Source organism: Ranitomeya imitator, chromosome 7, assembly GCF_032444005.1.
Source record: "Ranitomeya imitator isolate aRanImi1 chromosome 7, aRanImi1.pri, whole genome shotgun sequence".
Lineage (NCBI taxonomy): Eukaryota > Metazoa > Chordata > Amphibia > Anura > Dendrobatidae > Ranitomeya > Ranitomeya imitator.
In genome coordinates, this window is record NC_091288.1 from 202,381,151 (window position 1) to 202,397,974 (window position 16,824).

A 16,824-nucleotide genomic window follows, 5' to 3' on the forward strand; every position below is an offset into this window, starting at 1 on the left:
CGGAACGGAGGGGCACAGAAGAAAAAGAAAAACTGTTCCAGAATCAGTGGAACAGCAGCAGTCGGATGAGTTAATTAAAAAAAATCTATTAAAAGAGTTTCTTTAACCCTTCAGTATCCAGACACTTTGCCCCCCAGGACCTTTTTTTTTATTATTTTACTTACCCATTCACTTACATATTACTCCAATGTGGCTAGATGAGGCCTTAACATAGTAACATAGTAACATAGTTAGTAAGGCCGAAAAAAGACATTTGTCCATCCAGTTCAGCCTATATTCCATCATAATAAATCCCCAGATCTACGTCCTTCTACAGAACCTAATAATTGTATGATACAATATTGTTCTGCTCCAGGAAGACATCCAGGCCTCTCTTGAACCCCTCGACTGAGTTCGCCATCACCACCTCCTCAGGCAAGCAATTCCAGATTCTCACTGCCCTAACAGTAAAGAATCCTCTTCTATGTTGGTGGAAAAACCTTTTCTCCTCCAGACGCAAAGAATGCCCCCTTGTGCCCGTCACCTTCCTTGGTATAAACAGATCCTCAGCGAGATATTTGTATTGTCCCCTTATATACTTATACATGGTTATTAGATCGCCCCTCAGTCGTCTTTTTTCTAGACTAAATAATCCTAATTTCGCTAATCTATCTGGGTATTGTAGTTCTCCCATCCCCTTTATTAATTTTGTTGCCCTCCTTTGTACTCTCTCTAGTTCCATTATATCCTTCCTGAGCACCGGTGCCCAAAACTGGACACAGTACTCCATGTGCGGTCTAACTAGGGATTTGTACAGAGGCAGTATAATGCTCTCATCATGTGTATCCAGACCTCTTTTAATGCACCCCATGATCCTGTTTGCCTTGGCAGCTGCTGCCTGGCACTGGCTGCTCCAGGTAAGTTTATCATTAACTAGGATCCCCAAGTCCTTCTCCCTGTCAGATTTACCCAGTGGTTTCCCGTTCAGTGTGTAATGGTGATATTGATTCCCTCTTCCCATGTGTATAACCTTACATTTATCATTGTTAAACCTCATCTGCCACCTTTCAGCCCAAGTTTCCAACTTATCCAGATCCATCTGTAGCAGAATACTATCTTCTCTTGTATTAACTGCTTTACATAGTTTTGTATCATCTGCAAATATCGATATTTTACTGTGTAAACCTTCTACCAGATCATTAATGAATATGTTGAAGAGAACAGGTCCCAATACTGACCCCTGCGGTACCCCACTGGTCACAGCGACCCAGTTAGAGACTATACCATTTATAACCACCCTCTGCTTTCTATCACTAAGCCAGTTACTAACCCATTTACACACATTTTCCCCCAGACCAAGCATTCTCATTTTGTGTACCAACCTCTTGTGCGGCACGGTATCAAACGCTTTGGAAAAATCGAGATATACCACGTCCAATGACTCACCGTGGTCCAGTCTATAGCTTACCTCTTCATAAAAACTGATTAGATTGGTTTGACAGGAGCGATTTCTCATAAACCCATGCTGATATGGAGTTAAACAGTTATTCTCATTGAGATAATCCAGAATAACATCCCTCAGAAACCCTTCAAATATTTTACCAACAATAGAGGTTAGACTTACTGGCCTATAATTTCCAGGTTCACTTTTAGAGCCCTTTTTGAATATTGGCACCACATTTGCTATGCGCCAGTCCTGCGGAACAGACCCTGTCGCTATAGAGTCACTAAAAATAAGAAATAATGGTTTATCTATTACATTACTTAGTTCTCTTAGTACTCGTGGGTGTATGCCATCCGGACCTGGAGATTTATCTATTTTAATCTTATTTAGCCGGTTTCGCACCTCTTCTTGGGTTAGATTGGTGACTCTTAATATAGGGTTTTCATTGTTTCTTGGGATTTCACCTAGCATTTCATTTTCCACCGTGAATACCGTGGAGAAGAAGGTGTTTAATATGTTAGCTTTTTCCTCGTCATCTACAACCATTCTTTCCTCACTATTTTTTAAGGGGCCTACATTTTCAGTTTTTATTCTTTTACTATTGATATAGTTGAAGAACAGTTTGGGATTAGTTTTACTCTCCTTAGCAATGTGCTTCTCTGTTTCCTTTTTGGCAGCTTTAATTAGTTTTTTAGATAAAGTATTTTTCTCCCTATAGTTTTTTAGAGCTTCAGTGGTGCCATCCTGCTTTAGTAGTGCAAATGCTTTCTTTTTACTGTTAATTGCCTGCCTTACTTCTTTGTTTAGCCACATTGGGTTTTTCCTATTTCTAGTCCTTTTATTCCCACAAGGTATAAACCGCTTACACTGCCTATTTAGGATGTTCTTAAACATTTCCCATTTATTATCTGTATTCTCATTTCTGAGGATATTGTCCCAGTCTACCAGATTAAGGGCATCTCTAAGCTGTTCAAACTTTGCCTTCCTAAAGTTCAATGTTTTTGTGACTCCCTGACAAGTCCCCCTAGTGAAAGACAGGTGAAACTGCACAATATTGTGGTCGCTATTTCCTAAATGCCCAACCACCTGCAGATTTGTTATTCTGTCAGGTCTATTAGATAGTATTAGGTCTAAAAGTGCTGCTCCTCTGGTTGGATTCTGCACCAATTGTGAAAGATATTTTTTCTTGGTTATTAGCAGAAACCTGTTGCCTTTATGGGTTTCACAGGTTTCTGTTTCCCAGTTAATATCCGGGTAGTTAAAGTCCCCCATAACCAGGACCTCATTATGGGTTGCAGCTTCATCTATCTGCTTTAGAAGTAGACTTTCCATGGTTTCTGTTATATTTGGGGGTTTGTAACAGACCCCAATGAGAATTTTGTTACCATTTTTCCCTCCATGAATTTCAACCCATATGGACTCGACATCCTCATTCCCTTCGCTAATATCCTCCCTTAAAGTGGACTTTAGACAAGACTTTACATAGAGACAAACCCCTCCTCCTCTCCGATTTTTACGATCCTTTCTAAACAGACTGTAACCCTGTAAGTTAACTGCCCAGTCATAGCTTTCATCTAACCATGTCTCGGTTATTCCCACTATGTCAAAGTTACCTGTAGATATTTCTGCTTCTAGTTCTTCCATCTTGTTTGTCAGGCTTCTGGCGTTTGCGAGCATGCAGTTTAGAGGATTTTGTTTTGTTCCAATCTCCTCACTGTGGATTGTTTTAGAAATGTTCTTACCTCCCTTCTGAGTATGTTTTCCTGGGTCGTCTTTGTTCGAGTCTAATGTTTTTCTTCCCGTCCCCTCTTCTTCTAGTTTAACGCCCTCCTGATGAGTGTAGCGAGTCTTCTGGCGAATGTGTGTTTCCCAGGTTTGTTGAGGTGTAGTCCGTCTCTGGCGAGGAGTCCATCGTACAAGTAATTCACACCGTGGTCCAGGAATCCGAATCCTTGTTGTCTGCACCATCGTCTTAGCCAGTTGTTTGCATCAAGGATCCTGTTCCATCTCCTGGTGCCATGCCCATCTACTGGAAGGATAGAAGAAAAAACTACCTGTGCATCCAGTTCCTTTACTTTCTTCCCCAACTCTTCAAAGTCCTTGCAGATTGTCGGTAGGTCCTTCCTTGCCGTGTCATTGGTGCCAACATGTATCAGAAGAAATGGGTGGACGTCCTTGGAGCTGAAGAGCTTTGGTATCCTATCGGTCACATCCTTGATCATCGCACCTGGAAGGCAGCATACTTCTCTTGCAGTTATGTCCGGTCTGCAGATGGCTGCTTCTGTGCCTCTCAGTAGTGAGTCTCCCACCACCACCACTCTTCGTTGCTTCTTGGCTGTACTTTTTGCTGTCACTTGTTGCTGTGTGCCCTTTTCTTTTTTTGCTTGCTGGTATTGCTTCATTCTTAGGTGTGCCATCTTCATCCTCTACAAAGATTTGATATCGGTTCTTCAGTTGTGTGGTTGGTGATTTCTCCATGGTCTTCTTGCTTCTTTTGGTCACATGCTTCCACTCATCTGCTTTTGGAGGTTCTCTGACACTTTTTGCACCTTCTGTGACCAGTAGAGATGCTTCTGTTCTGTCTAGAAAGTCTTCATTCTCTTTGATGAGTTTCAAAGTTGCTATTCTTTCTTCCAGACCCCGCACCAGGCCTTGCTTTTTTATCAGGTACCATATTGTGATACAAATATATTCACATTTAATTTTTCCATTTTTTGGTTTATTTCTATTTTTTCAACCACATTTCTTTAATGTTTTCATTTTAATTCTTTCCCATTTGTTTAAACATGATGTAAATGCAACAGTTTTCCAGAATCCAGCAATGTTTTTCCATTATTTCTGCTCCTCTCTGCTCCCAAAATATGGCCCCCTCGTCCCTGTTTATAAATCTAGTAATTTTTATCCAAGTGGGCGTGGTCTTCAACTCTTCTATGTGGGCGTGTTCTTGAGGACAATGACCCATTCGCTAAAAAGACTAACTTCATATAAAGGGAAGAGGAGGCCATATCTCAAGAACGGAGAGGCGCAGGAAATAAAGAAAAACATTGCCGGATTCAGGAGAACAGCGGCATTTACACTGGGATAAAAAATGACATATTTATGGCAAATTACAGGTTCATTTTAAATTGGATAAAAATAATAAAAAATGTAGTAATGTTTATTAGTATGGAACAGTTTTTTTCCCACTTACCACGTTTGCCAGTAAATTATATTATTGCCTATGGTTAGATCCTGAAGGGGATGAGCCGCCATGTCCTCGTAGTCACCGTACACCAAAGCATTGATCAAACCACTCGTAGTGTATCGTTTGTCCTGCAAAATGTCACTGCTCTTCCCCATATACAACGCTACCGCTCCACCACCCTTGATGAGCACGCGAGCGTTGTTAGGCAGTGTCTGCTGAGCTGGATGCCAGGGAAATAAATGGTACATAGTTCACAACACGGGACAAAATTACACCCACCTACATCCCATATGTCCATATATGTGGAAAATGCCAATAGTACAACATCCACGTCTCATTTACAAATTTGCGCTCCGATTTTCTGAACAGCCATAAATGCAATGGCCTATGGCTGTCCCCGACTCCAGTGCTGTTCCTGTATCTGCTGTTTGGCTGCAGCGGTAACGTCACATCATCATCACTCCAGTCAATCAATGAGCTCAGCGGCTCCACCGACGTAGACAGCAGAGATTGGCTGCAGCACCCTCGACATGATGTCACCACTGCAGCCAAACAACAAAGACCCGTGGGGCAGCTGTAGAGATTCAGCACTGGACCCGGGGAGGGTAGGTAAGGTGCGACTTGTGATTTTTAAAATGGAACTGAGCGTGCAGGCAACAGTTTACTGAAAGGGAACAACCAATTTCAATAGTAATTTTTTTCTTACTTTTTCATTATGTCTCGAGAAGCCATAATATTTTAACTTTTCTCATAGTTATTGGGATAGTTTTTTATGAGGATGAGCTGAAAATTTTAGGTTATCTTTTTTTTTAGCCTTTGCTGGAAGGGAAGAGATAAGAGTTATAGTATTTACTGATTTTTCTGGGTTTTAATTTGGTTTTGTTTTTTACATTTCAAAACATTTTTTTAATAATAAGGTTTCGTCCCTTGAGGGGATTTGAGCATACAGTCCTTTAATTGCTTACATAATACACTATATTACTTGCGTACCTCAGAGTGTTATGCACGGCCTAGTAGGCTTCTGCACATGGCAGACATGAAGACCATGGTTAGGCCTCTGGCTGCCATAGCAACCCATTGGCACAATGGAGTGTCATTGTAGTGATGCCAGTGGGCTAACAAAGGGAGCCCTGTTCCTCTGACTAACTGTTTAGATGATGAGATTGCTTCTACTGCGCTGACAGAGGTCTAACCATGTCTCCCAAAACCGTCACAGATCCAGACGGACAATCCTGGGAGGTCGCAGTCATGTCCTGGTTTAAGCTGTACTTGCTTTCTTTGAACGCCCATGCAGTTGACTATGTTGGTGGAGCAGGGAGCTGCCAGTACTCCGCTCCACCATTCGTTTGCCAATAATGTGTATTGGAGGCCACTATACTGGGAAGGAAGTAGGTAATGTGGGGGCATACTACTGTGTGAGGAAGTATGACTGTGGGGCAACACATTGAGAGGTAGTGGGCTGTGAGGGCATCATATTGTGGAGGGACTGTAGGGGCAACATATTGTGGGTTAGTGGGCTGTGGGGGCAACATATTGTGGAGAGATTGTGGGGCAACGCATTGTGGGGTAGTGGGCTGTGAGGGCATCATATTGTGGAAGGACTGTGGGGTCAACATATTGTGGGGTAGTGGGCTGTGAGGGCATCATATTGTGGAGGGACTGTGGGGCAACATATTGTGGGGTAGTGGGCTGTGGGGGCAACATATTGTGGAGAGATTGTGGGACAATGCATTGTGGGTTAGTGGGCCGTGAGGGCATCATATTGTGGAAGGACTGTGGGGTCAACATATTGGGGGTAGCTGTAGAAGCACCATATTATGAGAGGGCTGTAGGGGCATGAAATTGTGAGGTGGACTTTGGGGTCATATACTGTGTATTGAGGGCACTGTATGGGAATCATTAAATGGGAGGGGCACTGGGGTGTTGCACTGTGTGTGAGGGCATTGTGCAGCATCCTAGTGGATTTGGGATACAAAAGGGGTATCAAATTGTGTGGGAACACTAAAGGTTTCACTATTTCTATTTGGACGCACAAATAATATGGGTGTGGATAGGTGATGACTAAACTGTAGAAAAATTTACTGCAATGTGTATCCCTCTTTCCTGTCCTTCAGAATTGGGAGGAACGGCATAACTACAGTGGGTGCAGATGGTGTAGTCATACCTGGGACCTGGACCAAGGAGCTGCTTGAGCACACATCACTATAAAACACACCTGGACTCAGGGGGCCTTGTTGTAAATTTTGCATTGGGGCTCAGGATCTTTAAGTTACGACACTGTCTCCTGGTTAAAAGACTGAGATCAGAGTTTTCTCTGATCCCAGTGGTTGTAACAGAAGTCCACTATCTATTACATCCATCCTTTGTTGTTGGACACCGGTGTACGGAGTCATACATCACATTTTTAGACAACAGGCAGGCAAATGATAATCACTGTAAAATATCCACAGAGTCTCCAAAAAGAAGTTACCAACCCATATGTTTCCAAAAGGAAATTACCACCCCACGTGTCTCCAAAAGGAAATCACCACCCCAGATAATATTCATCGTATCTAGTCAAATGAGAAATAAAACCGTAAGTGTAAATTTTGCATACCTCGATTATCATGCTTTTCACTTACGAGCAAAAACAATCCATTGGTGTCAGTCTGACCTCTAATTTCTGTTGTGTAATACACCAGTTGATCCATCGCACTAATAAATGCCAAGGTCAGACCGTAGAGGAGGGTGGATGGCGGCCCGTGGATTTCTACATATAGATCCTCAGCGTAAGGAGATGAGACTTCATTCAGCACGACTAAAGACCCACTGCAGTAATTCTCACTGCCTGGCGATGGATGCGTCAGCTGGAAGGTCAATTGGCCATTAATGTCCAAACACCTCCCAATGGACTCGTCTGAGATCTGAAAATTAACATCCTCCAAGAAGGCCTCCATTCCTGGTGTGAGGGCATTGAGAAGCTCATCAGCTTGGTCCGTGCTCTTCGTTTTGTGTACCAGGGCATCCACCAACCCCTCACGGGTTACACCCATTGCATTGACGTAAGGTCCCTTTCCAAAATAAAGAGCTATGGCATCCGGTCCGTTCTGAATGGTGTTGGGTGGGAGGATAATGGTGGGAACTGGTTTAACACTTGCAGATCCAATTAGGAAAAATCCTTTTTTATCAGTAAAGTTTCCAGTTAAGTCGAGGACTTTATAGGCTGTGTTCGTTTTTCCATTATAGAGAACCAGTGTAAAACCATCGAGAGAGACATTTTGCTCGCTTATGTGACGGAGTTCAATAAATTCAGCAGTATCATGCCCGGGGTTATCTGGGTTGACTTCACTGATGAAGAGATGTCCTTCCAAATTCACCTCCTTGGAGTTTTTAATAAGGTTTTGACTGTTGACAACCAAGAAAATTCCAAGCAACACAACCACTGCTGATTTTGAAGAGGCCATATCTCCCTTTACCTCTCTACAAAGTCCTTAAATATCGATAATCTTGAGTAAAAGAAGAAGGTATCGTTCAATCTAGTAGAGAATAAGGGAATATGATGTTGGGGATCTCGAGGAGGCAATGTCATCTATTCTGTAAACAGGAGGTATAATGATTCAATATATCAAAGAGCTAAATAAAAAATGACAATCATCCATCAATCTAAATTTTACAACTAAATCCAAACTTAGGGCAAGTTCACAAGAGGTGGATATCGCAGTCCATTCCACTCTTAAAGAAAACCTGTCACCAGGTCAAAAGTGAACAATGTTTTAACTTACGGTATTTTATTCCTGCTTCTCCCTTGTTTTATTTTAAAAAATGTAAAAACTAATCTTACAATATAGTATAGCGCATAACATCATAAATCCAAAACATCTGCCTTAAAGGGATACTTTATCTGCTGTATATAGAGCTGTTATCAGTCATTGTACAGGAGGATGAGGAGGTGAGCTGTGACATCACTTATTGTGAATGGTGGATCCTGTGTTATCTACTGTATATAGAGGTGTTATCAGTCATTGTACAGAAGGAGGAGGTGAGCTGTGATATCACCTATTGTGAATGGTGGATCCTGTGTTATCTACTGTATATAGAGGTGTTATCAGTCATTGTGCAGGAGGAGGAGGTGAGCTGTGACATCACATATTGTGAATGGTGGATCCTGTGTTATCTACTGTATATAGAGGTGTTATCAGTCATTGTACAGGAGGAGGAGGTGAGCTGTGACATCACCTATTGTGAATGGTGGATCCTGTGTTATCTACTGTATATAGAGGTGTTATCAGTCATTGTACAGGAGGAGGAGGTGAGCTGTGACATCACCTATTGTGAATGGTGGATCCTGTGTTATCTACTGTATATAGAGGTGTTATCAGTCATTGTGCAGGAGGAGGAGGTGAGCTGTGACATTGCCTATTGTGAATGGTGGATCCTGGTATCTACTGTATATAGAGGTATTATCAGTTATTGTACAGGAGGAGGAGGTGAGCTGTGACATTGCCTATTGTGAATGGTGGATCCTGGTATCTACTGTATTTAGAGATGATATCAGTTATTGTACAGGATTTTGTAGCTCCTGTGTTATCCACTGTACATATACAGTAGGTGTTCCCTGATATTGTAATCCTGTCTGTGATGATAATGAGACTTTTTTAAGTCTATAATATCTTCTAAACAACGTGAAATGTAAGTCTATAATAGCCCCAGTGTGAAAATTGCAAGTCTTCAATTTTTTTAATGCAGATTGTGATATGAAAAACACATTGTAAAAATGAAAAAAAATATATACATTTCTCACAAAAAAAACCTGTTATACAAGCTTAAATGCAAAATAGCCAACTGCATTGTGTATCCAATTGGAACCGTAACGTAAAACATGATTCACAACGCATATTCAAGAAAAAGTAACACTTTTATTTACATCAGAAAAATAACAAAAATCACATGAAAAAAAAGGAAAAAAACTAGAAAAGATAAAAGGTGATAAAATTGCACAGGAGGTGGGTTTAGCAAGATTATATAATAATTTCTATGAAATTATATATATGATGGATAGCCAGGTCAGGTAAGTAAAAAAATAATGATAATATAAAGAATTATAATACTCTAATATTATAAACCTGAGATGATGCCATATAAACAAAGATCAGTCCAAACTCAAAAAATAAAATAAAATGAAAATGTCCACATCAGACTCTAAATGAAACAACATAATAGCGCATACATCATGTGGAAGATTTGACCTTTATGTAGAAAATCAGGAATCTATGGCATGAATAAAATTAATAGTTAAACTCCACTGAACAAAATATTAAGTAAAGTGCCAAGTGCAAACAGGATGGGACATTGAAAGTGGACAGCATTCAGGAGATAAAATTGAATAAAGTGACAAGTGTCTGAAAATTGCCAGTTGCCCAAGAGAATATAGAATTATGTATACATACACCTCACTCACCCTTGGTTCCCTTGTCGAAGCATAGGCGAAACGCGCGTTGGGCACACACAGTGAGTTCTGGGTTAGTACCTTGGTCAGTCCTCTCTATACTTTACTTGCAGTGCTTGTATTCTATGTATGTATACATATTTCTATATTCACTTGGGCAACTGGCAATATTCAGACCCACCTCCTGTGCAATTTTATCACCTTTTATTTTGATTTTTTTTTTTTCATTTTTTTCATGTGATTGTTATTTTTTAATGTAAATAAAATTGTTACATTTTCTTAAATATATGTTGTGAATCATGTTTTAGGCTACTACAAATAAACCCTGATTTCAACAAAGCGCCATATTTCTGTCCATATATTTCTTATAGCCATATGAGCGTTCAGTCCCCAATGTTATTTAAAGGAAACCTGCCACATTGAACATGATGTCTGACCTTCCAGCAGAATATTTTAGCGCAGAAGGAGCTGAGCGGATTTATATCTTGGTTTGTGGAAATAAAATTTAGTATAACTTGTAATTCAGTCAGTTAATTCTTGACTCTTTCTGCATTTAAGAGTCCAGTGGGTGGTCCTAATAGAGTAGAACAGCCTATCGGACTCCTAATAGTAAATGCTGTAATTTCAATGGAAAAAAAACATTCATTCTAAATCTTTGCCCACCAACCTATATATTAATCTGCTCAGCACCTTGCGCTCTGTACCCTGCTGCTCATAGATCCTACATCAACCTGCCAGGTTCCCTTTATTATTTGTGTGGAAGTTCCAGGCTGGTGACACAAATCAAAAAGTGACAAAATACATAAATTATGCACAAAGAAAGTTGTATCTTGATACTAACCAAATGCAGATGCTCCTGGATTCAGACGTCTCGGGGAAGCGGTTACATAGGTCACATTTTCTCTCCTTTTAGAGACAAAGACAAATGACCGTAAACTGCAGGGTGTTTATAAGTCGCCGATATTCTGATGACTCAGTGGTGACTGCACAGGATATTTAGTAATCGTTATGATGTGGAAAAAAGTTTACATTCCAAAACTAATGAAATGTCATAAATAGCACAAAAATTTGTTGTCATTATGATCAAAGGAAATAAGAAAATATTATTTTCAACTTGCAAAGATGTAGAAGAATATAAAAAAGTTTAATGGCCGCGAGTAACGAAAAGTCTGAAATCTTAACGGTTAACTGCAGTGATCAGAGCTCAGCTTCAGCTGCTGCTGTAAGACATAGACGGCACACAGAATGATGTCTCCACGGTACATTCCCCACAGTACATTACCCCACACACAGTATGATGCCCCCACGCACAGTATGATGTCCCCACACACAGTATGATGTCCCCACAATACATTACCCCAGGGCCGGACTGGCCATTTGGCAATTCTGGCAAATGCCAGAAGGGCCAGTCTGGTTGTGGGCTGCCTTGTGTGCTACGTTGTTAACAGAATCAATGTTCTCAAGACACCCATACTGTTAAAAGTTGTGACGGAGCACAAAGCCGGTCACTCTGTCACTTACCCCAGCATGCCATGGGTATAATAAATATTGGTCTTGTATTAAATCTTCCTTTCCTCCATTCAGGGTAATATTAGTAATATATCCCATCTGGTTATTGGGGACGGGGACAGCATGGGCCTGTGTGATTTCAAATGCCAGGACTGAATTTCATCTGCAGTCCGTACCTGTATTACCCCACACACAGTATGATGTCCCCACAGTACATTCCCCCACGCAAAGTATGATGTCCCCATGGTACATTCCCACCACACACAGTATGATGTCCCCACAGTACATTCCCCCACACACAGTATGGTGTCCCCACAGTACATTCCCCTACACCCAGTATGATGTCCCCACAGTACACTCCCCCACACACAGTATGATGTCCCCATGGTACATTCCCCCCACACACAGTATGGTGTCCCCACAGTACATTCCCCCACACACAGTATGATGTCCCCACAGTACACTCCCCCACACACAGTATGATGTCCCCATGGTACATTCCCCCCACACACAGTATGGTGTCCCCACAGTACATTCCCCCACACACAGTATGATGTCCCCACAGTACACTCCCCCACACACAGTATGATGTCCCCACGGTACATTCCCCCACACACAGTATGATGTCCCCACGGTACATTACCCCACACAGTATGACGTCCCCACGGTACATTGCCCCACACACAGTATGATGTCCCCACGGTACATTGCCCCACACAGTATGATGTCCCCACGGTACATTACCCCACACAGTATGATGTCCCCACAGTACATTCCCCCACACACAGTATGATGTCCCCACGGTACATTACCCCACACAGTATGATGTCCCCACAGTACATTACCCAACACAGTATGATGTCCCCACGGTACATTACCCCACACAGTATGACGTCCCCACAGTACATTGCCCCACACACAGTATGATGTCCCCACAGTATATTACCCAACACAGTATGATGTCCCCACGGTACATTACCCCACACAGTATGACGTCCCCACAGTACATTGCCCCACACACAGTATGATGTCCCCACAGTACATTCCCTCACACACAGTATGATGTCCCCACGGTACATTACCCCACACAGTATGTTGTCCCCACAGTACATTCCCCCACACACAGTATGATTCCCCCACAGTACATTCCCCCACACATTATGATGTCCCCACAGTACACTCCCCCACACACAGTATGATGTCCCCACAGTACATTCCCCCACACACAGTATGTTGTCCCCACAGTACATTCCCCCACACACAGTATGTTGTCCCCACAGTACATTCCCCCACACACAGTATGATTCCCCCACAGTACATTCCCCCACACAGTATGATGTCCCCACAGTACATTCCCCCACACACATTATGATTCCCCCACAGTACATTTCCTCACGCACAGTATGATGTCCCCACAGTATATTCCCCCACACACAGCATGATGTCCCCACAATACATTCCCCCACACACAGTATGATGTCCCCACGGTACATTACCCCACACAGTATGACGTCCCCACAGTACATTACCCCACACACAGTATGATGTCCCCACAGTACATTACTCAACACAGTATGATGTCCCCATGGTACATTACCCCACACAGTATGATGTCCCCACAGTACATTACCCAACACAGTATGATGTCCCCACGGTACATTACCCCACACAGTATGACGTCCCCACAGTACATTGCCCCACACACAGTATGATGTCCCCACAGTACATTCCCTCACACACAGTATGATGTCCCCACGGTACATTACCCCACACAGTATGACGTCCCCACAGTACATTGCCCCACACACAGTATGATGTCCCCACAGTACATTCCCTCACACACAGTATGATGTCCCCACGGTACATTACCCCACACAGTATGTTATCCCCACAGTACATTCCCCCACACACAGTATGATTCCCCCACAGTACATTCCCCCACACATTATGATGTCCCCACAGTACACTCCCCCACACACAGTATGATGTCCCCACAGTACATTCCCCCACACACAGTATGTTGTCCCCACAGTACATTCCCCCACACACAGTATGTTGTCCCCACAGTACATTCCCCCACACACAGTATGATTCCCCCACAGTACATTCCCCCACACAGTATGATGTCCCCACAGTACATTCCCCCACACACAGTATGATTCCCCCACAGTACATTTCCTCACGCACAGTATGATGTCCCCACAGTATATTCCCCCACACACAGCATGATGTCCCCACAATACATTCCCCCACACACAGTATGATGTCCCCACGGTACATTACCCCACACAGTATGACGTCCCCACAGTACATTACCCCACACACAGTATGATGTCCCCACAGTACATTACTCAACACAGTATGATGTCCCCATGGTACATTACCCCACACAGTATGATGTCCCCACAGTACATTACCCAACACAGTATGATGTCCCCACGGTACATTACCCCACACAGTATGACGTCCCCACAGTACATTACCCCACACACAGTATGATGTCCCCACAGTACATTACCCAACACAGTATGATGTCCCCACGGTACATTACCCCACACAGTATGACGTCCCCACAGTACATTGCCCCACACACAGTATGATGTCCCCACAGTGCATTCCCCCACACACAGTATGATGTCCCCACGGTACATTACCCCACACAGTATGTTGTCCCCACAGTACATTCCCCCACACACAGTATGATTCCCCCACAGTACATTCCCCCACACATTATGATGTCCCCACAGTACACTCTCCCACACACAGTATGATGCCCCACAGTATGATGTCCCCACAGTACATTCCCCCACACACAGTATGTTGTCCCCACAGTACATTCCCCCACACACAGTATGTTGTCCCCACAGTACATTCCCCCACACACAGTATGATTCCCCCACAGTACATTCCCCCACACAGTATGATGTCCCCACAGTACATTCCCCCACACACAGTATGATTCCCCCACAGTACATTTCCTCACGCACAGTATGATGTCCCCACAGTATATTCCCCCACACACAGCATGATGTCCCCACAATACATTCCCCTACACACAGTATGATACCCCACAGTACATTCACCCACTCACAGTAGGATGTCCCCACAGTACATTCCCCCCACACACAGTATGATGTCTCCATGGTACATTCCCTCATACAATATGATGCCCCACAGTACATCCCCCCACACACAGTATGATGTCCCCTCAGTACATTCCCCCACACACTATGATGTCCCCACAGTGCATTCCCCCACACACAGTATGATGTCTCCATGGTACATTCCCTCACACAGTATGATGTCCCCACAGTACATCCCCCCACACACAGTATGATGTCCCCACAGTACATTCCCCCCACACACACAGTACGATGTCCCCCACAGTACATTCCCCCACACAGTGTGATGTCCCCACAGTACATTCCCCACACACAGTATGATGTCCCCACAGTACATTCGCAATGTAACGGATTCGTTAGCGCACCCATTGACCGCAATGTATGTAACGCATACGCGATGCTCTGTTATTTTGTGACGGACCTCGAACGCTGTCTGCAGCGTTTTTGGGTCCATTCTCGCTAGCGCAGATCGGGCATCTGCGCTAGCGCGGTCGCTAAACACGATCCCTTTTTGGACATTGCGTTAGTGCAGTCTGTTTAGCGCATACGCTAACGGACTGCGTTAACGCAATGTTAACCTACATATTTCATGTAATAAGTCACAGTGGTGGTTTAGTGGAAAGAAAATAAATTGATGAATGATAAATGGATGGATAGATAGATAATAGATAGATAGATAGATAGATAGATAGATAGATAGATAGATAGTTAGATAGATAATAGATAGTTAATAGATGATAGATAGATAATAGATGATAGATGATAGATAGATAGATAGATAGATAGATAGATAGATAGATAGATAGATAGATAGATAATAGATAGATGATTGATAGGTAGATAGATAGATAGATAGATAGATAGATAGATAGATAGATGATAGATAGATAAGAGATAGATAGATAGATAGATAGATAGATAGATAGATAGATAGATAGATAGCTAGATAGATGATAGATAGATAAGAGATAGATAGATAGATAGATAGATAGATAGATAGATAGATAGAGAGATAATAGATAGATGATTGATAGGTAGATAGATAATAGATAGATGATAGATAGATAAGAGATAGATAGATAGATAGATAGATAGATAGATAGATAGATAGATAGATAGATAGATAGATAGACAGATAATGATAGATGATAGATAGATAGATAAATAGATAATAGATAATACATAGCTAGATTTATTTTAAAGCATTACTTACATGTATAATATGACACTTATCCACATCTAATACCACAGATTATTTTCCGCCCTATTCACATATTATCATGGATAACGGCATTAGACCTGGAAGAAATATAAGATGGTTTTCTTCCCTGACCATTTGGGACCTGCTGGGCGACATCACTGACTGCTGTGATTTTAGAAGTTTGTGCTCTTTCGGGCCCCGGCCCATCACTACTGTATTCATCAGTATAATCCCACCACTAATTTAGTAGTTACAGGCCCCAGAAACTTACTGAGCATCCTGTCTCCTCCACCGCATGTCTGCCCTAATTTTTTCTGAAGGCCACTTCCCAGCTTCCTCTTCTCCACCCCTCTCATTCCCAGAAACCCAGGATAAAAAAAATGCGTTACTTTTCTCTGAAATCCGAAACCTTTAATGTACACGTCCCTGTAAAACACCAAGATCTGTTTTAGGATCCTTCCCCACTGAAGGGATTAGGGCTGGGAGTAGAGAGCGGGCCTGATCACTGCCAGATGTTGGTCACCGCTGGTGGGAGTCTGGTTAACCCCATGTTTACTTCACAGCAAAACCTTCCAAATGCAAACACTGCACCTCAAATCAACTCCAGGCCTTTTATCTGCTTAATTGAGAATAACATAACGAAGGGATTGCCCACACCTGTCCATGAAATAGCCTTGGAGTCATCTGTCCAATTACCTTTGGTCCCTTTAAAAACAGGGTGGCACATGTTAAGGAGCTGAAACTCCTAAACTCTTCATCCAATTTTAATGTGGATACCCTCAAATAAAAGCTGAAAGTCTGAACTTCAACTGCATCTGAATTGTTTTGTTTAAAATTCATTGTGGTAATGTCTATAACCAAAATTAGAAAAATGTTGTCTCTGTCCAAATATATATGGACCTAACTGTACATATCTATTTATCCATGTATCTTTCTGTTTATCTATTGTAGTGCAGCGGT

At 42.5% G+C, this 16,824-nt stretch overlaps 1 protein-coding gene across 5 annotated transcripts in view; it reads right to left on the reverse strand.

Annotated features, from left to right (window-relative positions):
* LOC138645251 (uncharacterized) overlaps positions 1–16,260 on the reverse strand; it is a 47,705-nt gene extending 31,445 nt beyond the window's left edge. For 2 of the 5 annotated variants that reach the window (XM_069734410.1, XM_069734412.1), the window contains exons 1-5: positions 16,136–16,260; positions 15,877–15,962; positions 10,874–10,938; positions 7,204–8,122; positions 4,614–4,827 (exon numbers count right to left, since the gene is read on the reverse strand). In XM_069734410.1, coding sequence (XP_069590511.1) covers positions 4,614–4,827; positions 7,204–8,050 — 1,061 coding nt within the window. In that variant the 5' untranslated portion in view covers positions 8,051–8,122; positions 10,874–10,938; positions 15,877–15,962; positions 16,136–16,260. Of the gene's footprint in view, positions 1–4,613; positions 4,828–7,203; positions 8,181–10,873; positions 10,939–15,876; positions 15,963–16,135 lie in introns of all 5 variants that reach the window. The other 3 variants (XM_069734408.1, XM_069734409.1, XM_069734411.1) reach the window with 3 other exon arrangements.
* Positions 16,261–16,824: the final 564 nt, after the last annotated feature.